This window comes from Pygocentrus nattereri, chromosome 4, assembly GCF_015220715.1.
Source record: "Pygocentrus nattereri isolate fPygNat1 chromosome 4, fPygNat1.pri, whole genome shotgun sequence".
In the NCBI taxonomy this organism is placed as follows: domain Eukaryota; kingdom Metazoa; phylum Chordata; class Actinopteri; order Characiformes; family Serrasalmidae; genus Pygocentrus; species Pygocentrus nattereri.
The window spans coordinates 3,786,734-3,809,967 of NC_051214.1; the positions used below are offsets into that span (position 1 = coordinate 3,786,734).

Genomic DNA, 23,234 nt, shown 5'->3' on the forward strand with positions numbered 1-23,234 from the left:
TTAGGGTGTTTTTAGTGTATGTTTTAGTGTATGTTTTTAGTGTTTAGTCTGTTTTAGGGTGAGTTTAGTGTATGTTTTAGTGTATGTTTTTAGTGTTTAGTCTGTTTTAGGGTGATTTTATGTGTTTTAGTGTATGTTTTCAGTGTTTAGTCTGTTTTAGGGTGAGTTTAGTGTATGTTTTAGTGTATGTTTTTAGTGTTTAGTCTGTTTTAGGGTGAGTTTAGTGTATGTTTTAGTGTATGTTTTTAGTGTTTAGTCTGTTTTAGGGTGATTTTATATGTGTTTTAGTGTATATTTATAGTGTTTAGTATGTTTTTAGTGTGTAGTCTGTTTTAGGGTGATTCTATGTGTGTTTTAGTGTATGTTTTTAGTGTTTAGTCTGTTTTAGGGTGAGTTTAGTGTATGTTTTAGTGTATGTTTTTAGTGTTTAGTCTGTTTTAGGGTGATTTTATGTGTTTTAGTGTATGTTTTCAGTGTTTAGTCTGTTTTAGGGTGATTTTATGTGTTTTAGTCTATGTTTTTAGTGTTGTTTTTTCGCGTAGGTTTTTTTAGTATAGGTTTTAAGTGTACGTGGTTTTTGTGTTGTTTTTTTAGTGTAGTTTTTCTGCCACCAATGCAGTGTTGATATCTTGTACGTTTTCTAAAGCTTGTGTATTGATGATGTCATGAGTAAACTATATATGGAGTGATGCATCCTTAAGCTATATTTTTCACACCTACATGTGTCTGTGTATGTGTGAGTGTCTGTATGTTCACTATATTTAGCTGCATTAATCTTGCCTGATAAGAATATAGAGCAGCTGTTTGTGTGTGTGTGTGTGTGTATGTGTGTGTGTGTGTGTGTGTGTGTATGTGTGAGACGCAGGCTGTCATGACTTTATTTTGTGTACAGTTATACTTGCTGCTGTCTGTCATGATAATCTTTTATTCTTCAGCAAATTCATACCTCAAGTATCAAACCATGCGCATCACACTTTCTCTTTCTTACTAATAACTACAGTCAGTGTAATAAACGAATGACTCTTTGCTTCCCTTCAGACGCTGCCACACATTCGATGAGATTTAAAAGTCACTCAGAGCGGCTTGGTGTGAAACGCTCTGTTCTCTTGAAACTCGGAGAGTCAGAATTGTCCACAGTGGTGACGATAGGAGCCAGACGTCTGAAGAGTTAAATGCGTCTATGTCAGTTATATCACAAAACGGTTATGAATTTGGCGCCTGATGCCTGATCAGCTTGTGGTGGAATGATTTTTCAAATCATTATTTTACTCAGAAGACTATGTAGGCTCACTGGTGGTTTTAGATAGTAAATAAAGTGGCTATATTTGCCATGTTGGTGCCATGACCCCTGGTTCCTATCAGCACCACTGTAAAATATTGATCTTACAACTGAGTTTCTTTGCAATGAGCCAATTTCGCATCAAACCAGTCAAATAACATTGCTTACATCTCAGGTCATCATAATATAATCATGTATAAGTCTTTAACAGATATTAATCATTTACTGTTTATGGAAACCCTAAATTTGTAAGTAGGGGTTATAGATTGTGAGTTTACATGCATAATGACTTACTTCTATTCCAGTTCCATAGAATGCAGCTCTGTGCACTGAAATGCCCAAAACGCATCAAATGTTCATTTTTTAAATATGTATATAATTTCTGCCTGAATATAATATACAGTCATGTCCATAAGTATTTGGACAGTGACAGTTTGCCTCCTTATATCTCCACAGTGGATTTGAAATGAAGCAGTCAAGATGTGAATAAAGTGTGATAAAGTTCAGATTTAATTCAAGAGCATCGTAACATTAAAATCTAAAATATTGCTTTAACCGTTTAAAAGTTACAGCCATTTTTTACATAGTATCTCCATTTTCACAGGCTCAAAAGCTGGAAGGTTGATTGGATAAGCATTTTCATGGTCAGCTGTGGCCTGTATCCTCGCTATTTCATGACAAATTAATGAGATAAAAAGGTCTGGATTTGATTGCAAGTGTTGAATATGCATTTGGTAGCTGTTCTATGGGATCTGCCAGATCAATAATTTGGTCTTATGGTAAAATGACGGAAACTGCAACACTAAATGGTCTAGAAGTCCGTGGAAAACAATTCTTTACATCTAGTCAAGTCTAGGACAGTCTAGAGGAGGTTGACGTATCATTGTCAAATCTACAATCAAGAGATTGTAGAGGGTTTAACTGAAGCTGCAAACCGCTGGTAACACTCAAGAAGAGATTAGACTTTGCTAGAAAACATCTAAAAAAGCCTCAGGTCTGGAACAAGATTGTTTAGACAGATGAAACCAAGATTAACTTGTACCAGAACGATGGGAAAATAAGGGCTCGTGACCTGAAGCATTGCCCATCATCTGCGAAGCATGGTGGAGGTAGTGTCATGACATGGGCATGTATGGCTGCCAGTGCAACTGGGTCACTGGTGTTTATTAATGATGTGCCTGCTGACAGAAGTAGCAGGATGATTTCTGAAGTGTATAGAGCTGTACTGTCAGCTCAGATTCAGTCAAACGCTGCAAAACTGATAGGACAGCGCTGCACAGTACAGGTAGAAAATTACCCAAAATACTGCAAAAGCAACCCAAGAGCTTCTTAAGGCAAAGAAATGCAGTGTTCTTAAGTGGCTGAGTCACTCACCTGACCTCAACGCACCTGAGCATGCTTTTCACTTACTGAGGACAAAACTGAAAGCAGAAAGACCCACAAACAAGCATCTACTCAAGGCCACCACAGTAAAGGTCTGGACAAGCAACTGAAGGGAGGAAACTCAGGCTTTGGTGATGTTCCTGGGTTCCAGAATTCAGGCAGACATTGACTGAAAGGGTTTTGCATTGAGGTATTAACAGTAATAATCCTTGCATTTATAATTATGTTAGTTTGTAACATATAATTATGTTAGGGGCAGTTGTGGGCTGGAGGTTAGGGAACCAGCCTCGTGACCGGAAGGTCGCCGGTTCCATCCCCAGAGCCGACAGCACATGACTGAGATGTCCTTGAGCAAGACACCTAACCCCCAACTGCTCCCTCCGGGCAAGTGTGCTCACTGCCCCTAGTGTGTGTGTGCTCACTAGTGTGTATGTGGTGTTTCACTTCCCGGATGGGTTAAACGCGGAGGTGGAATTTCCCCGTTTGTGGGACTAATAAGGGTCACTTAAACTTAATCTTGTCCAATTACCTATGAGCCTGTGAAAAAGGAGGGACTATGAGAAAATTGGCTGTAATTCCTAAACGGTAAATGCCAAATTTTTGTTAATGCCCTTGGCTTAAAGCTAAACGTCTACTCTCCAGTCACATCTGGACTTCATTTCTGATCCATTATGGATGTGTACAGAGGCTAAATTACAAAAATTATATCACTGTCCAAACTGTACTTACACTGACTGTGTTGCAGCATAATTATTGCCAAAGGTACGTGAACTGAAAGACGGTAATTGTGTTGATGTAATATGTTTTATTCATGCAGTACACATTTGAATTAAGCACATTTGATGCTGCTCTTTTCTCAGCGAAGTAGTCTGGTTCAGATTTTTAAATCCATATCAGATCCTGCCAGTTTAGCCTTACAGTTTGGGTTCATCTGGAAAACACGGAGTGGGTTTTAGGGTGGGCACAGATTCGGATCAGGACTGAATGTTTAAGTATAAACACAACACATGAATAACTGTTGTAATTCTGCACAGGACCACCAGGGGTACTATGGAGTAGAGGCCATCTCCAGAATGCTCAGAATGAGCCAGGTACGACTGTGAGATACACACACACACACACACACACACACACTCAGTTAACTCAGTTGCTGAGAAAACCGTTCAGAGTGGTTTGGCTGGTTGTAGAGACTCAGTTGTCTTTCCAGTGGTGGTGATGGGAACCAAGGGTCGCCATGACTTCAACACAAATATAGACATTTTATTTACCATCCAGACCCACCAGTGAACCTACACGGGTTTTTCTGTGGAATGTTGATGATGGTAAATAGTAGAAAATGCGGGAAGTTTTTACATTTCACCTCAAAACACCCTCCACCATGTACCTCTCAATGGCATTTTAGAACAAAAGTTCTCAAAACATTTGTTGTTAATTGTTGTTTATTGGGTTAAGACGGACTCAGACGTTTGTGTGTTACTGTGTTTGATTATAATTGTGAGAAGTGAGGTTGGTGTGTGGGAAGAGGTCACTCTGAAGAGAAAGGCCTTTCTGGCATACAGGCTGGTTGGCAGGGGCTTTCTGTGCCTTGCTCTGAGTAAAAGTCATGGCCTCTTATGGTTCTTCTACGCCACGATGCCACAGTATTCACTTTCTGTGAGGGGCCTTTTAGAGCTGGACGTCTGGTTCCTGTCACCACCACTGTGATTACCGACTTCTGCCTCAGAGAGTTTGTTTAGAACGGTGCGCCGTTCCACCACAATAACTGTGGTTCTACCTTTTGAAATGAGAAAAAATGATGTAATTCCCCATTAAAGCCTAAATGAATGGGAAATTATAGCACATATATTTTCTTACATGCTGTGATGTATTTGCAACTGAAACGCGGCATCAGGAGGGTCTCAGAGCTAGCTAAGCGTTTCCTCTCTGTGATAGGTGATAGGTGTAATAGCCCAATGGTAGGGCGCTGTGTGACCTTGTAGACCTTAGGCTCATGTGCTGCTGCTCTAAGGAGATTATACAGGGAGATTCACTAGAAAGAGGCCCCAAATATGCTGCTGTATGTGCTACATAACTTGACGAATGTGTAATTGATTGCATTATATGCGATGCTGGAAGTGATCTCCAGTTTGTGCCAGACACATGAAGGGGTACGGGAGTCTGCACCCAGAAGTTGCAAGTAGAGGTTAAACCGTTGCGACAGCTGTCTTGCACTTACGTCATCGCTCCGACGCAGGGGCATCCCGGCTTGTTCAAAGATCAATTTACTGAGTAGCTCATTGCAAGTTGTTTGGTCCCGATTGACTCATCCTAGAGAGAGTTATTACAGAAGATTCAGGGCCTCTTTCGAGTGAATCTCTCTGTGCAAACTGTGCTTGTGTCAGCAGTGAGTGACCTTACAGAAGCTGATTTCACTAAACCAGGCATGTCAAACTGGGGACCTTCTGGGCCAAAGTGCTGCAGAGATCTGTTTACCCTGAATTCAGTCCATGAAAGCCTTGTTAATTAGCTGATGAGCTAAATCAGGTGTGTTTCATGAGGTTCTGAAATCGCCCGCCAGGACCTGGAGCTTGACACATGTGCACTAAGCAGAAGGGCTGTCTGGATACTTTCGGAGATGTAGTGTGTGAAAGCTGCTTAAGCATACTGGAAATGTAAAAATCTAGCAGGACTCCATTAGGGCCATTCTTAGTGCCAAGTTGAATCAGTTTGAGGAAAGCAGTTTGTAATAATGTGACGTAAGTCAGCCGTCCTGGCGGCCCTTTTCCTGCTCTAACGCAGCCACTCTAACTTAATATTGGGCTGTTGATGAGCTGATTCATTGGAATCGTGTGTTGGGAGCACTAGAACGTGGGCCAGGGTTGAGGAACTCTGGTGTAAATTATGCACAATCGTTAACGAATTGCAAATGTCCAACCCAATCTCATAGAAAAATTGCATTCATTACAACAAACGATTGCAATTTTCTTCAGGCTTTCTATGAATGAATCAAACATTCCCCACGTTACGTTCTGCACCTGATCTCACCCGGTGAGGGGATTGATTAGGTGACATCATGGTCGTTCATAAACAGATGCCGAAGCCTCGAAAAACGTGTCTATCTAGAACCTAGTAGGGGTCCCATTTTTAGCCTGTGTGTGTCTCAGCATCTGTGGGAGCACCGAATTAAAGAAACAGGAAGCTGTGGCAGCATGAGCGAGCCGGAAGAGAAGAGAGACAGACAGACAGAGAGAGAGAGAGAGGGCAGTGAGAGAGAGAGATTCAGAGAAAACTGAGAAAACACCCAGATACGCTTCGTGGGCGAAACGTGTGCGCAGGGCCTGAGAACATGGTAAGTCGACTTTGCTGATTTTTGTCCTTAGAATGACGCTTTCCTACGTCGACCGCGGTGGAAGGTCTGGTAAAGATGTTAAGACCCGGCTAACAGGAAGTAGCCCTCACCTAGACTAGTGTGATGCTTCGGTACCTCAGGCGGTCGAGCCTCATGGTGCCCGAGTCGATGTGAGTTACAAAACTGTCTGCGTAGCTTCGACGATCTGTTGGGAGGCAGACAAAGCAGCAAAAACTGGTTTCCCCAGTTTGAAAAATTAAGTTTTTAAGGGATAAAAAAGTGTCACCTTTCCTCCAGGAGCTTCATCACTTTGTGTGAACATGGACGGATTTTAAGGAGCTGCATTTGTACAGTTAAAGACACTCTCATCCACAGTCTTCTCATCTTGCAGAGGTAGCTTTGGGAGTCTTGCCCAGGGACTCTTATTATGTATTAGTATAGTGTGGCTTGCTTGCCCAGGGAATCGAACCCCAGTCTGACACATAGAGAGCAGCAGTGGTACCCACTACACTATTCCAAGCAGGGTGTCATTTCAGTTCTGCATGCGGCTCTTTTACTGCCCTGTTGCGGCTCCACAGCTGAATCAGATCAGTAGGTAATAATGAAATAATCCTCCACTACAGTAAAATAAAGCTCTGCTGATCCTTCAACTCAGTTTAACAGTAAATGGTCTTAAACGCTGGAGTTAATGTAGAACTGCTGATTCACCCTTTAATCCTGAACATCAGCGCATGGCTGGTCACCATAGCAACACAGACGACAGTCTCACCCAGCTAGTAGCTACGAAACGGCAAAGAGAGAGATTTAAGACGAACATCGATAATCTGGAGACGGATGGACTGATTAGTGTTTATAGTCACTCCAGCTGGTTTCCTGATACTGAAACACTAAAAAGTTTCGAAGCTGAAGTCAGCCTTGTGTTTGAGTTCTTCTGTTCCGCTCTTAAAATAGACGGTTCTTTAGCAAAGAATATGGTTCTATATAGAACCATGAGCATTCAAAGAACCACTTGCATGATTAAAAGGTTCTTTGCATCATGAAAGCGTTCTTCAGATTGATCGAGAATGTGCTGTGTATGATTCCACACTACACCAAGAACCCTTTTTCTGTGCGCTGTAGAACCCTTTTTTGTGAAAATTTCGAGCTGTATACAACACGTTCTCCGTCATTCTGAAGAACACTTTCATGATGCACAGAACAGTTTACAAGAACCATTGAATCATCTTTGTAATGCAGTTTATACTCTAGCGAACAGGGTGTAACCGTAATGCACTGCGCTGTTGAGTTTGAAGATTCACACTCCTGACAAATCTGGATAAAAGAAGCCGCCACTTCGACGTCCACGCCATAAACTGGTTTGCTGCTCTTCTAGTGACCAGCCTGACCAGCTCAGCAGGCTGTTCTCACACTGAATGCTGACTGTGAGGATTGTTATCACTGATCTCACTATCGCCGGCTAGGCCGCTGCTTCCTCCCACACTGTCGGTTGTCACTAAGATTAGGTGAAAAGTGGAGCTCTTTCTGCTTCGTCTGTCACCTTGCAGAGTCAGACCACCCTGAGAACCCGATCAGCCCAGAGTCTGTGCTTTCGGTTGTCTTCGGTGAAACATCAGGGGACGTCTTGCAGTCTTTTGAAACTCGGAGTGTCGCTTCATTAGCCTGCTGATTAAAAGTTTGACCAAAAAAAAAAGTTTCGTTTTCAGTTGCTGCACTTAAACGCTTTACTGCTTCACAGCTTTTCCGCAGTGGTCAGTGGTACTTTACCGCTTAAATAGGACAATAATACCTGCAGCGATTTCTGTTATCGTGAATTACCATATGCGCTCTTCAACATCCAGCTGCAGCCTACAAAAGATGCTTCTTCAAGGGGTCTTTAGTAAGGAAAATGGTTCTATATAGAACCACAAACACTCAAAGAACCATTTTCATGGTTAAAGGGTTCCTCAGATTGATGGAGAATGTGTTCCATTTTTACCAAAAAGGGTTGACATGGTTACAATAGAAGAACCCTTTTTGGTGGTATGTAGAACCCTTTTCAAAAAGGTTTCTGTATATAAAACCATCTACAGCACACGCTCCATCAATCTGAAGAACGCTTCAATCATGTAAAGGGTTCATTAAGTGTTCATGTTTCTTTATAGGACCTTTTTCCTTCGTGATGCGAAGAACCCTTAAATCATGCCAATGGTTCTTTGAGTGTTCGACTTTACTTAACAACCCCGGAAGAACCATATTGGCAGTGTAGTTTATACCCTAGAGAATAGGTTGATGGTTCTATATAAACCATTTTCCTTCATGATGTGAAGAACCCTTCAGAACCCTGGAAGAACCATATTGGCAGTGTAGTTTATACCCTAGAGAATAGGTTTATGGGTCTATATAGAACCATTTTCCTTCATGATGTGAAGAACCCTTCAATCATGCCGATGGTTCTTTGAGTGTTTACTTAAGAACCCTTGAGGATCCTACTGTAGTTTGTACCCTAGAGAATAGGGGATACCCATAATGCACTGCATTAATGTTCATGACTTCAGTAAAGGCAATTGTTCTGTCTAGAACCATGACTTCTGTATACGTTTTAGAAAAGGTTCTATATAGCACCAAAAGGATCCTTTAATAGGATGGTATAGAACCTGAACACTCAAAGGCCGATTTAAATGCTTGCATTATGAAATGGTTCTTCAGAGGATGTGTTCTATATGGTTTATATAGAACCTTTTTGAACATGATTCTGTGTAGCACCAAAAAGGATCCTTTCATTGTTACAAGCTTGGCACCGTAACAATAGCAGAGCTCTTTTTGGTGCTAAACAGAACCACAGACAGCATCAATCTGAAGAACCATTTCACCATGCTAAGAACCATTTAAGCATGACATGGTTTTATAGCCACTCTTAAGAACTTGTAGGTTCTTTAGTAATGACAGTGGTTCTGTACAGAACCATGAACACTCAAAGAACCATTTGCACGCTTGCATCATGAAATGGTTCTTCAGATTAATAGAGGATGCATCATATATGGTTCTATATAGAAACTGTTTGAAAAGAGGGTTCTTCTGTTGTTACAAGCTTGACATCATAACGATAGATGAGCCATTTTTGGTGCCATATAGAACCATATCCAACACATTCCCCATCAATCTGAAGAACCATTTCACCATGAAGCAGGAAAATGGTTCTTTGAGTGTCCGTGGTTCTATATAGAACCACTGTCTTTACTAAAGAGCTCTTGAAGAACCGTGTGTGTACGCACATTAGGGCTGCACCATATATTGTGTCTTAACCGATATCGTGATATCATTTGCCAGACTGATGTTACGGGATGTTGCAGTCAAATAAGCCCAAAGTTAAGCCATTTCAGACCTGAGCGTCTCTGAATGTTGGGATGAGTTAAGGCATTTACTCCATCCAACAAAAGCAAAGCACCCTGGTCAAAATAACAGGCATACGGATATAAGACCAGGTGATCTCTTTGCTGTGAACAGGCCACATTGTCAGTAATGATAATGATCCTGGAAACGATGCTGTGATGCTGTGATGCTGTTTTCCTGTCATACAGCGCTTAATTGGATGGAAAACGTTACACATAGCCGCTACCTGCCGGACTGAGTCATTACGTGTGATGAAATGTGGCGATACACGTAGACGAGGGAGACGAAACCGAGACAGAAGACGTAATTCGTTCTTTCTGTTTTGGGTCAGGAAGTTTCTCCTCCAAACTCTCAGTTCCAGCCTTGGCTGGGCCGACTAACAGGATGCATGCAGGAGGTGTGTAGAGTACAAATGCAGCCACGTGAAAAGCTGCTTAAAGTAATAGTACACAAAATAATAATAATTAATAACACTAACAACAAGGTACAAAGACACTCTACTCTAGCTCTGCATGAATGCAGACTGAAAGCAGACCTTAGTCTGGTGTAGTTCCTTTTTCTAATCAGATTTGCATAAAGTTCACCCGCTTTTAAAGCCTTGTTTAAAGTGAGTGGGGAACCACTGGGGCCTTCTGGGACTTCAGAGAAGGCCTAACGATTTCTGAGAATAGAAGTACCTGCCTGTACCATTTAGTTCATTTTATATTCTTATTTTTATTTGTATTTTCCACTACAAGTGTTGTAGTAAAACTCTTATTCCATTGCTAAGTTTCATTTGAAAGGGTTAACACCTTGAAACGCCCAACTGAAGACTGTCCAATCAGGATTTTTTCCCATGTTTGTGTAGATACAGCTGAGCGAGCTCTCCGATCGGTTAGGACTTTAGGAGCTGGACTGGAGGCCTTCCGTGTTAGATTAACCATTGATGTAATTAGGAGCTGATAGAGAAATCTACCCATTTTGACTTGGAATCAGGCTTGTGAGAAGAAAAGTCACGCTTTCTAGGAGTTCTAGATACGGCACTGACCGATACAGGCTCAAAATATGCGTGTTTAATCTAGAACGGCCAAAAAAAAGGGAATTTCCGGCAGCTTAGCCCTAACATACTACTAGAGTCCCATAGGGGTGCTAGTGAAATTGAACAATGTCATAGAGGCATTTCTTTGCAAATGTTTGGGCGGCCTTAGACAAATAACGTTTTTGTTGATATTCTAAGTGTAAATAAGTGAGAACATCCTTCACAGGGAACAGACTACTGTCCATTTTAATGCACAATTACTGTTCGCGGGCTGAGTTTAACGTATCAGAGAAAAATAAAGCGTAAAATGTAGCCTGTGTCAAAGTCGTAGAACATTTAATAATTTGAAAGTGCCACTAAACGTGGTGTCATGTCAAGTAAAAGAATCTTAAATGTAATCAATAAATCTGTTGGGATTATTTAGCTTATTTCTTTCTTTCTTTATTCTTATTATTTAGTTCTTTATTTTTCTTGTATTTTATTACTTTATCAAGTAAAATGATCTCACTGTACTGGCAGTTTTGCTTGTTTTAGGAAATGTGCTTGAAACCAGCAACACCGCGAGCCAGTAGAGTGAGATCATTTTACATCATAAAATGACCCAAAACAATGTACAGAAATGTCTAGAAATCAGCTAAATAATCTTGTAATGGGCACACAGCCATCTCAAAATGGGAAATATTGGTTGCATCGACTAGATTTCAGATCATTTCAATTGACAGTATAGCATTTTGGGCAGGGTGTAGAGGATGTTCACTCATTTTCACTTGAAAACTCAACAAAACGTGTAATTACACCAGCTGCGCTCCAACTTGCGTTGGACTATAACTCTGTAACGAGTCTGGATGTTTTTGTCCGTTAACTATACTGCCTGCAAATGACTTGCTTTGTGTGTGTGAGGGGGTAATGTTGGGGTGGGGGGGTCTTTGACTTTCAACTGGGTAACCTACACAGTCTCTGTTCTTACTAATGATACACCAGCGAGCCATTAAGAGTGTGTATGTGTGTGTTTCTGTTTGTGTGATTTTGCGCATGAGTGTGTGTGTGTGTGTGTGTGTGTGTGTGTGTGTGTGTGTGTGTGTGTGTGTTATTCAGTAGTAGTATCCATTAACTGGCTGCACACAGACGGCAGTAAAACACACCGCAGCCTCGCTCCTCTGGAGTGCGGAAGAGTTTTACAGCCCCCTGATAAAGTCTCCAGACACATTCACGCACCGGGGGGCAAAGATAATATTTAAGATTTTCTGTTTGAAGTACGGAGCAAAGTGCTCAGGTGGGTGGGTGCGGTTATAAAAGTGTATCATTAAAGACACCAGTTGAACAGAAGTCCTAACTTGACCAGCAGTGACTGAAAACTGGTAGCCCCCAATTAGCAGGATGTTAATGCCGTAATGTTAATTGAAAGCCTGTCGTCTGTTTTTATATTAGTATTTTTATGGCTGTAATAGTTTACAAGGAGTAGGTTTACTGTGCTAAATACTTATAAATTCTACGAATAGCTCTTCACAGGTTCTTTGGTAAAGACACTGGTTCTGTGTAGAACCACAAACACTCAAAAAACTGTTTGCATGGTGAAACGGTTCGTCAGATTGATGGAGAATGTGTTGTGTATGGCTCAATAGAGCACCAAGAAATGTTCTATTGTTATGATGTCAAGCTTGTAACAACGGAAGAACCCATATAGATCCATTTTCAAACAGGTTCTGTACAAAACCATATACAGCACATTCTCCATCGATCTGAGGAACCATTTCATGATGCATGTAAGTTGTTCTGTGAGTGTTTAGGTTCTATATAGAACTACTGTGCTTACTAAAGAACCCATAAAGAAATTCATGCTTAAAATGGTTGTTCCATGCTGTTTCTTTGTATGGTGAAATTGTTGGTCCTATATAGCAACAAAAGTTCTTTTATTGTTACAATGTCGAGCTTGTGACAACAGAAGAACCTTTTTGGCTATAGAACAATTTTCTAAATGTTCTATGTAGGACCATATACAACACGTTCTCCATCAATCTGAAGAACCATTTCACCATGCCGAAAAACATTTAAGCCTGGAATTGTTTTATATAGAGCTCATGGTTCTATATAGAACCCTTGCCTTAAAGAACAACCTTTTTTTAAGTGTGTACCCACAATTTTTCAGTCAGGGTACTGCGGGGCCTTTGCGAAAGCTCTCGCGTGCACTTCTTGCAGGAGTTAGCGGATGATTTTGAGGTGTGTTTAGGATCATTGTCCTGTTGTAGAAGCCAGCTTCAGTTTCTTGACGTATTGAGTTACATTTACTTGCAGAATTTGCTGACATTTAGTAGAATCTATTTTTCCATCTACCTTTGAAGTGTGTCCCATGCAACTGGCTGCCACACAACCCTGAAGCATAACAGATCCACCCCCATGCAACAGTGGCACATTGTTCTTTTCGTCAAATGCAGTTTCATTTTTACTTCTTCAGTCTACAGCACTTGTTTTCAGAACGCCTCTGGCTTATAGAGATGTTATTTTGCGCACTTTAGATGTTGGCTTTGGTGATGGGGTTAAATTTAGCTTCTGATGACTCTTCTATTCAGATTGGGTTCTTGCAACAACATTGCCCAGTAAAACGGTGCATCATCTGAACCTTCCTGCAGGTCTTTTGCTGTCATGTGGGGGTTTTGCTTTGCCTTTCTGGCCAGCATACATGCAGTTCTATCAGAGAATTTTCTTGGTCCTCCAGAATTTGCCTTACGTTTCACAGTTCCCCTTAACTGCCATTGCTTAATAAGATGTCAGACAGCTGTAAGATGGAAGTGTTTTATTATCTTTTTATAGGCATCCTTACTTTGTAGGGTCTGTGGTTGTTCAGTGTTATGCATAAGAGCCTGAGAATGTATTAGACTGTGGAATTATCTTCAATTTATACTCTGGGAGTATAAATTGGAATTGTTATCAATTTATAACTGTCATCGGTTCTTACAGTCCTAACAAGTACCTAGCAACCCACTTTGACATTCAGTTGTATATAAAATAACTCTTTGCATTAATGTTAGTTGTATTTATTATAGTATTCAGGTTTTCTGTGTAAAAAATGCTTATTGCTTTATTAAATAGCCTTTTAAATATAGTTTAATACAAGATAATAAATAATGCATTAGATTATTTTGATTACTGTATGTCACAAGAAATCCAAGTGTCTATTTTCATTGGAAAAGGAGAAAAGATTCTTAACTTTAGGCCTAAATGTAACTTAAACTTAGTAAATAAAGTGCATTATTTTATCGTTTCTGTTGGTCTATTCGTTATTAAATGTTTTCTCATTATAATTGGAAGCTGCTGGGTTTCCAAATGGTGTAGAAACAAGTGAACATATTTAGTTCTCTTATGACAGTGATGATGTGGATGCGTGTACATATACGTGCTGAAGAAAGTACTGAAGAAACTCTAGAGGTAGAAAAAAGTACAATAAAAACAACACTTCAGTAAAAGTATAGGTGCTGTACCAAAATGTGCTCAAGTGAAAGTATACAGCCAAAAATGGAGGGAACGTGAGAAAGTGTCCATGTTTAAATCATCTCAAATATATAAAAGTCTAACGTGGATGCACAAAAAAAGAAAATCAGCATAGTTGGTTGTCTTAGTAAAGACAGACGGATGAGAAAAAGCAGAAAATCTCTTTTGAGGTTTATAACAAGTGCTGAGATCTGTAGTGAGATCTAAGTGAAAACGTAAAAGTATATTTTTTCCTCATTGAGGGTAAAAGTACTTTTATCCAACATTTATGCAACACTATTCTAGTAAAGTACAAATCTTCCAAAGTGCTGCTGAAGTACATCACGTAAGTACCATTACTGAGGCACTGACTTACCCTTAAAACTCCAATGTTGATCCTCTTCATCAGTCACAGGATAGCTTTTGCCATCGCCCCAGCAGCAGAATCTGGATAATGGGAAAAGATGTTTACATCCTATAAATATGTGTGTTTATCTCGATTAATTACGGACATTAGAGTTCAGGGTGGGTGCAGGCCTGGAGTCCAGCTGTAGCTTTGGTAAAGGGACCATTTGAAGCCCACTCTTTTTCAGAGTGAAGAATCGAGAGGGAGGTGCAGGGAGGGTGAGTAATGACGAGTTAACGTGAATGACGGTGAAAGTCTTCTGACAGACGTGTGTGGTTAATGTATGTGGTTTTGTGCACTACATTGGGCCTTGGAAGTAATACCACACAGCTTCGATTATGAATAATGCAGGACTCCTTTACTACAGAAGTGTGTGTGCGTTACAAATATTGTTTAAAAAAAAAAACCCTATGATACCAACACTGATGAGCAGGGCTTCATTTGTAAATGATGAGGCCCAGTAACATTGGATCGTACAACTAAGGCGTGTGTTAATGAGGCTGTTAAGCATCAGACAAACATCTCAACACACAGCTTCTAACATGTGAACTTGCAAAATATGTGACATATTCAAACTTCTACTTTTGACTTTGGTCAAGACCAAAACTGAACTTAATAACATTGCAAAGGTCAATCCAACCTCCTCACAGTGTAAGTTAGCCAGTTCTCTGACTACAGCTTGCTAAAACTGTCCGAATAGTCCGCTCCACTGGTGACCACTTCGTTCGACACTTTGGCCACTCAGCCAGAGCCAGTATCTAAGGAGTCTGGCCACTTCCTATTTCATTCATTATATCAAGAACAGGACTGCAAAACACCAGAGCACACCTGTGAGTGATTCCTCAACTAAATGGCTAAAAAGTTCAAATAGTTTCTAAACACTCGCCCAGAACTTTCCTTTAATTTTAGTAAGCAGAAGGATGTATTTCACTAGAAAAGGAAAGAAAACTCGCCTGTATGTTTTGTTTTTTTTCTGCAGCAAACACGTTTTGGGCAGGAGGACTCGAACATTACTGCAACTGTAATTCAATTACAGTTGATTAGTTGTCGAGCGGAGCAGCTCGTTATCTCTCTGTCCATATTCTGTAACCGTCGTTTCAAATTAAAAGCCCTCTGCAGAACTTTGTAATGTAAACTTCATGACATTTCATACAATTCTAAGGCAGCGGCAGTAATTTTGCATAATTATGCATACAACAGAAACAGAAACAGAAGTGTTTCGACCTCGGCATGAGACAAAAGTTTGTCAAAGCAAAACCTTTACTAAGACCATCACTGCTGCATATGGAGTGGATGCAAGAAAGTGACTTATTCAAAGAATGAAACTAAGCACATGTCACCTTACATAAATAAGATAAGATAATCCTTTATTAGTCCCACAGTGGGGAAATTCACAAATACTGTAACTATCAGTTGAATAATATTGTGAAAATTATACCACAGTATGCTTTTGTGAGGTTATCGTAGGTATTGGCAGCACTTAAAGAACTTCACACTACATGATTTATTACAAATAGAGCACATTTTGTCCTGTTTAACTGGATTTAGTGTCGTTTGTAAACTTTTCATGCATTCATAATTTTTGATAGTAGTTTTTTATAATTTGGTCTGTTTCAACTTAGTCATTGTTTATTTGATTTTCTTTTTTTCCTTAGTTGTTTTTACTTTGTGCTGCATTTTTAATGTGAGGAAGGTGCTAAATAAATAAACCTTTTTAAAATAAATTATTAATATTATTATTATCATCATTATTATTATTACCAGCTACGAGAGTGAAATTCAAAGTTTCAGCCAACCCGCAAGTTTGTCATGCCAATCGAAGACAGCAGTCCTGACGCTGACACTGCTCACAACTCTGTGGTTTTGTCCAGCGTCGCTGAAAACCTTTGAACAGCACTTGCGCACTTGCAAGTGATAAACAGCATCGTTGTTGATTTTATTGATTTTATTACCATTTCTCCTTCATGCACCCAAAGAACAGTTGAAAATGAGATGGAGTGAGCAAGCAAGCTGTTTTTTATGTACCTTTTCCACATGGTGTTGTTGAAAATATTGTGATTTTTCTTGAAAAAAGTCTATATTTACTATATTTAGTAAGTGCCACATCTGCTAAAATAGCTGCTGGAGCCACATCTGCTTGAGAGAGAGATCTTAGTGTAATAGGCAAAGAACACAACACTTCCATAAGACATACAGATTGAATAATACTCGTTGTTTACATTAAAACATCTGAAGCCTACGTGCATTTACACTTTGCAGTTTTCATATTTCGCTGTTGTTGGAACAAAACCTTGTATGTCCAAAATGTCTCCAAAAATCTCCAAAAATCCAAAACTTTACAGGAGAAGCAAAAAACCTACTTTACTTTTCATGTAAGTCAATGGAACCAGACATTTTTCCCAGGTCATTTTGGGTCATTTCTTTTAGTCCATTCATCATAACATTTACATACAACGTAAAGGTCAGCAGGTGTTTTCAGATTATGTCATACACTAAAAACAATGACAAAAATGGAGATACGAGGTTTTCTTCCGACAACAGCAATTTGATTTAGCACTTTATCATTGGGCCTAATACTACTGACATTCAGGCATGCAATTGGGACAGCACCACTCTAAAAATACGCCCACACATTCCCATTCTCTCGGTGACACATACACCGCTCATGTGCTCAAAGACAAGAAATCAGATACACATCTGCAAAGCTTATTGCATTCTCTTGCAAAATTCCAGGACAGTATCATATGTGCAATATCCCTAATGATGGGCTACTGGTCTATTTGACAACAGTCAACACAAAAATCTGCTTAAAAATATGTAGTTTGTAGTTGTTCTAGAATATTCCAGCAGTACTGCCTTATTCTAATGTATTATGTAGTAATATGTATATGCATTCTTTGACATCTGAATGGGGGAATCGGGTAGATCTGATTAGCACTACAATAAAACAGCTGGAGAACCACCAGGAGCTGAACTCATTAACAATTGGTAACCATTGCTGGATTTATTCATACATTTTAGATTTGCGTTAATAAACAAATCATTCATCATTCATTATCTTTTGAAGAAATACAATAAAAGTACCTTTTTAGGTGTGTCTTACAAACTTTTGTTGTGTAGCATGTTTTAAATGAGTATTTGACATATTTTGCCAGGCATTGTAAACTGCTCTTTGTCCTGATACACACAAAATAGCAGTTGTGAAACCTTTGCTATAGAAATGAAATGTAGAATATTTCATTTTGAGCATCTACAAACCAATCTCTGACCTTGACTTGAAAAACCATTGTTTACATAGGTGAAAACAAGTAAACAAATTCCTGTCTTAAGAACAAGTTGTCGCAATAAAGCATCACTAGTGAAAGTAGTAAATGATCTGGGAATAAATGCTGTTATAGGTGGTGTTTCTGTACTTAAACGTCTGGATTAACCTGCTACATTTAATCTTAAATCACAGAATCCTTCTTAAAACCTGGCTTTCTGTGTGGTGTACCTCAAGGCTCTGTATTTGGCCCACTGTTATTTGCCTTTTTTGTCACTGTGTCAGATTACAAAGAAGAATGAAGTCAATTTTCATAGTTGTGCAGCTGATACACAGCCGTGTATATATGTAGCACCTGTAGAAAACCTGGTAACCTATTTATCCAGCATTACAAATGGATCAATAGCTGTTGTTCAAATGAATACAAGACAGAAAGAACAGTAACAATCAGTAAAGAAGAGGAAAATTAGTTTGAAACACGTGAATAAGTTCTACTATTATGTAATATGTACATTTATCCACGTGAGATGATCACATGCTCACTTTCCTTTGTTACGTTATTCTTACGTTTTCTTCCACAGGTGGACAGTTGTGAATCTCTCAAGGAGGGCGTGGTCGGGGTGAAGGAGACGGAGTGCAATGGTGAAAATGAAAATGGAGTTTCCCAGGGTGCTTTGCAGGGGCATGACTCTTCCCCAGACTCCTCCCACCAGAACGGGTCAGACAAGGCCAGTCAGAATGAAAACTCTGCCCCCTCGACTCCACGGAAGAAACGTGGGCGCCGGAAACGCGAGCACCCAGAAAAACGTGAGTCATGGACCTTTAGTTCCACCGTTCGAGGAGCAGTTCCAGACACAGAGGATATGCTTTCCATAAAGCTTTTCTCACAGAAGTCGACACAGCAAAAGAAATATATCAGGATATCTTTTTGGTTCCCACGTGTAGCTTTTATACATTTTATAACTTTATGATTTGTGCCAGTTTCTTCATGATATATACAAAGAAAAACGTGGAATAGTTTCTCTATGTTTTAGACTAAGGGACTCATTTGCTGGTGTTTTGACTCAAAAATGTAATACATTATAAGCCCCAGTGGTGACATCCTGCATAAATAAAAATAATGTGTGGCCATGACTTAGTAAGGTGTGGGAGCAAGATCCTAATGCAGGGCCACAACTTTGCAAGGCATTATATTGTTCCCACGCCTTGCCAAGTTGTCGCCACTACTTAATTACCTCATTCCCACGTGTTACTAAGTCGTGGCCACACATTAGGGTCTCATTCCCACACTTTAAAAAGGCATGGCCATGCGTTATTTTTATTTATATGGAATGTCATCAGTGAGCCTCTGCAGATTACCTATTAATTCCTGGAAAAATTCCCCGTTACTTGTTACTTTGCTTCTGTGCTACTCTAATATATAAACACACCTGCAGCATCTGGAAGACATTCAGTCGTTCAATAGTCATTTGACTTTATTATGAAAGAAATAACCAATCACAGTAAACCTCATTTGAATAATTAACATGAGGGACACCTCTTGCTGTTCGAACAAACCAAGAAACTAACCAGTAGGTACAGTTCCACACTAGCTGCCTCAAAACAATGAGCCTCATTCACCAAGATGTTCCTAAGTTTGTTCTTAAATGTGTTCTCGAGAAAGGTTCTAAGAAAAAGTCGAAGTCAGATTCATGACCGGTTCTTAAAGCACAGAACTGTTCTTACCTTTGTGCTCTTGAGTGTGTGTAGATTCTGTTCTTACCTGAGAACAAAGCCCAAGTAAGAAAAGATCTTTATCGATCTGTTTCATATTAGCTCAGTTAGATACTTCATTGAATGGCTTGTTGAGCTTGAAGAAATTCCTGCACTCGTGCTGCTTAAGTTCTCAAAACTGCTCTGTGAGCTTTCGCTGATAGCTCAAATTATGTACAAACACAGGCTCGGAGAATCTATATAGAGGAAACTTCTGCTTCAGAGCTGTTGTGCAGAATTAACATTGTTGTCTTAGAACTGCATGAGTAACATATGTAATGTAGGTTTTTATTAACTTAATATCTGTAATTTGGGTACTAGAGTTTAAAACGATAATAATAAAGAGTTATGAAGTCTTTGAGTTAGATTAGATTCTTTGATTTTTCTAAACATCTTTCTGAATATGTAAATATCATGTGATTTTTCATCCACTGCACAGTATTTTTACGTTAATCTCTTTCTTTCTCTTTCCAGATATAGAAGATGATGGTAGCAGTAGTGATACCAGCAGGGGAGAGGTAAACACTGTTCCCTGTACTTCATTATGTTTGTACTGGAAGTCTTGTTCACAGTTTTTCAGTAGAGGCAAAGGCTACGTTTACACAGTAGGTAAAAGTGGCACGGATCCAGTTTTTTTTTTAGCTGTTCACATCTTTTAAATGTGATCTGTATGCGACATCAGTCTGAATAGATCAGCTCCTAAACAAAAGAACAATGCTTCGCGAGGCGGAGGTAAACAGTCATGACAGCCAGCGAACGCCTGTCGCTCCTGGAGCTTTCAGTTTTGTCTTTGCCAGCATCGCAGGAGTGATTATGAAGCTCCAATGCTTGACAGCTGGACTCATCACTCAGAATGTGTTCAAGTGCACGTTATTCAGCCACGGTCACCTCTTTGGTTTGTGTCCTATTTGAACTTGGAGCGGATGGATGAGTTTCTTCTATCTTTTGGTACAGAAATATCAGCCTAAATGTTTATGAGTCTCAGCAGCGTGAAATGATGACGAATGTCGAGTTGGACTGACGTAAAAATGGCATGCATTCCCTTTTGGCTGGTCAGACTGAGTAGCACTGCCCAGATTGGATACGGATCAGATTTCAGTACCGCATACGAAAGCGTCTCAAATCGGAATTGGAAATGTCAGATTCAGATTCAGAGTTTATCTGTTCACACTGACACACAGACACACATCTGCGTCAAATATGAGGGAGAAAAAAAAAATCGGATTTGGGTCACTTTTATCTGCTGTGTGAACAAAACCAAAATGTCTCCGGGTATCTGGGAAAATGCTCTTAAGTGATTACCTAAAAAATCTGTAATTTGAATCCAGTATGAATCTGCACTTTCTCTCTTTTGTACAATCTGGCAGTAGTAATTGTGGAGTGATTTTAATCCAGTATGAATCTGCAGTGTGTAGTTTTACAGTCTGACTGTAGTAATTGTGGAGTGATTTTAATCCAGTATGAATCTGCATTGTGTGTAGTTTTATAGTCTGACGGTAATAATTGTGGAGTGATTTTAATCCAGTGTGAATCTGCAGTGTGTGTAGTTTTACAGTCTGACTGTAATAATTGTGGAGTGATTTTAATCCAGTATGAATCTGCAGTGTGTAGCTTTACAGTCTGACAGTAATAATTGTGGAGTGATTTTAATCCAGTATGAATCTGCAGTGTGTGTAGTTTTACAGTCTGACTAATAATTGTGGAGAGATTTTAATCCAGTGTGAATCTGCAGTGTGTGTAGTTTTACAGTCTGACTGTAATAATTGTGGAGTGATTTTAATCCAGTATGAATCTGCAGTGTGTAGTTTTACAGTCTGACTGTAATAATTATGGAGTGATTTTAATCCAGTATGAATCTGCAGTGTGTAGCTTTACAGTCTGACTGTAATAATTGTGGAGCGATTTTAATCCAGTATGAATCTGCAGTGTGTGTAGTTTTACAGTCTGACGGTAATAATTGTGGAGTGATTTTAATCCAGTATGAATCTGCAGTGTGTGTAGTTTTACAGTCTGACTGTAATAATTGTGGAGCGATTTTAATCCAGTATGAATCTGCAGTGTGTGTAGTTTTACAGTCTGACTGTAATAATTGTGGAGTGATTTTAATCCAGTATGAATCTGCAGTGTGTAGTTTTACAGTCTGACTGTAATAATTGTGGAGTGATTTTAATCCAGTATGAATCTGCAGTGCGTGTAGTTTTACAGTCTGACTGTATTAATTGTGGAGTGATTTTAATCCAGTATGAATCTGCAGTGTGTAGTTTTACAGTCTGACGGTAATAATTGTGGAGTGATTTTAATCCAGTATGAATCTGCAGTGTGTGTAGTTTTACAGTCTGACTGTAATAATTGTGGAGAGATTTTAATCCAGTATGAATCTGCAGAGTGTGTAGTTTTACAGTCTGACTGTAATAATTGTGGAGTGATTTTAATCCAGTATGAATCTGCAGCGTGTAGTTTTACAGTCTGACGGTAATAATTGTGGAGTGATTTTAATCCAGTATGAATCTGCAGTGTGTAGTTTTACAGTCTGATGGTAATAATTGTGGAGTGATTTTAATCCAGTATGAATCTGCAGTGTGTAGTTTTACAGTCTGACGGTAATAATTGTGGAGTGATTTTAATCCAGTATGAATCTGCAGTGTGTGTAGTTTTACAGTCTGACGGTAATAATTGTGGAGTGATTTTAATCCCGTATGAATCTGCAGCGTGTAGTTTTACAGTCTGATGGTAATAATTGTGGAGTGATTTTAATCCAGTATGAATCTGCAGTGTGTGTAGTTTTACAGTCTGACGGTAATAATTGTGGAGTGATTTTAATCCAGTATGAATCTGCAGTGTGTGTAGTTTTACAGTCTGATGGTAATAATTGTGGAGTGATTTTAATCCAGTATGAATCTGCAGTGTGTGTAGTTTTACAGTCTGACGGTAATAATTGTGGAGCGATTTTAATCCAGTGTGAATCTGCAGTGTGTGTAGTTTTACAGTCTGACGGTAATAATTGTGGAGTGATTTTAATCCAGTATGAATCTGCAGTGTGTAGTTTTACAGTCTGACTGTAATAATTATGGAGTGATTTTAATCCAGTATGAATCTGCAGTGTGTGTAGTTTTACAGTCTGACTGTAATAATTGTGGAGTGATTTTAATCCAGTATGAATCTGCAGTGTGTAGCTTTACAGTCTGACTGTAATAATTGTGGAGCGATTTTAATCCAGTATGAATCTGCAGTGTGTGTAGTTTTACAGTCTGACGGTAATAATTGTGGAGCGATTTTAATCCAGTATGAATCTGCAGTGTGTGTAGTTTTACAGTCTGACTGTAATAATTGTGGAGTGATTTTAATCCAGTATGAATCTGCAGTGTGTAGTTTTACAGTCTGACTGTAATAATTGTGGAGTGTTTTTAATCCAGTATGAATCTGCAGTGTGTAGCTTTACAGTCTGACTGTAATAATTGTAGAGTGATTTTAATCCAGTATGAATCTGCAGTGTGTGTAGTTTTACAGTCTGATGGTAATAATTGTGGAGTGATTTTAATCCAGTATGAATCTGCAGTGTGTGTAGTTTTACAGTCTGACTGTAATAATTGTGGAGTGATTTTAATCCAGTATGAATCTGCAGTGTGTGTAGTTTTACAGTCTGACAGTAATAATTGTGGAGTGATTTTAATCCAGTATGAATCTGCAGTGTGTGTAGTTTTACAGTCTGACTGTAATAATTGTGGAGTGATTTTAATCCAGTATGAATCTGCAGTGTGTGTAGTTTTACAGTCTGACGGTAATAATTGTGGAGTGTTTTTAATCCAGTATGAATCTGCAGCGTGTAGTTTTACAGTCTAACAGTAATAATTGTGGAGTGATTTTAATCCAGTATGAATCTGCAGTGTGTGTAGTTTTACAGTCTGATGGTAATAATTGTGGAGTGATTTTAATCCAGTATGAATCTGCAGTGTGTAGTTTTACAGTCTGACT

General features: G+C 39.3%; 1 protein-coding gene across 9 annotated transcripts in view; it reads left to right on the forward strand.

The window, feature by feature from the left end:
• LOC108414024 (DNA (cytosine-5)-methyltransferase 3A-like) overlaps positions 1-23,234 on the forward strand; it is a 131,515-nt gene that overhangs the window by 49,422 nt on the left and 58,859 nt on the right. For 6 of the 9 annotated variants that reach the window (XM_037538069.1, XM_037538066.1, XM_037538073.1 and 3 more), the window contains 3 exons: positions 3,697-3,753; positions 18,092-18,317; positions 19,737-19,780. In XM_037538069.1, the coding sequence (XP_037393966.1) occupies positions 3,697-3,753; positions 18,092-18,317; positions 19,737-19,780 (327 nt within the window). Of the gene's footprint in view, positions 1-3,696; positions 3,754-5,882; positions 5,991-18,091; positions 18,318-19,736; positions 19,781-23,234 lie in introns of those variants that run through there. The other 3 variants (XM_037538070.1, XM_037538074.1, XM_017686785.2) reach the window with 2 other exon arrangements.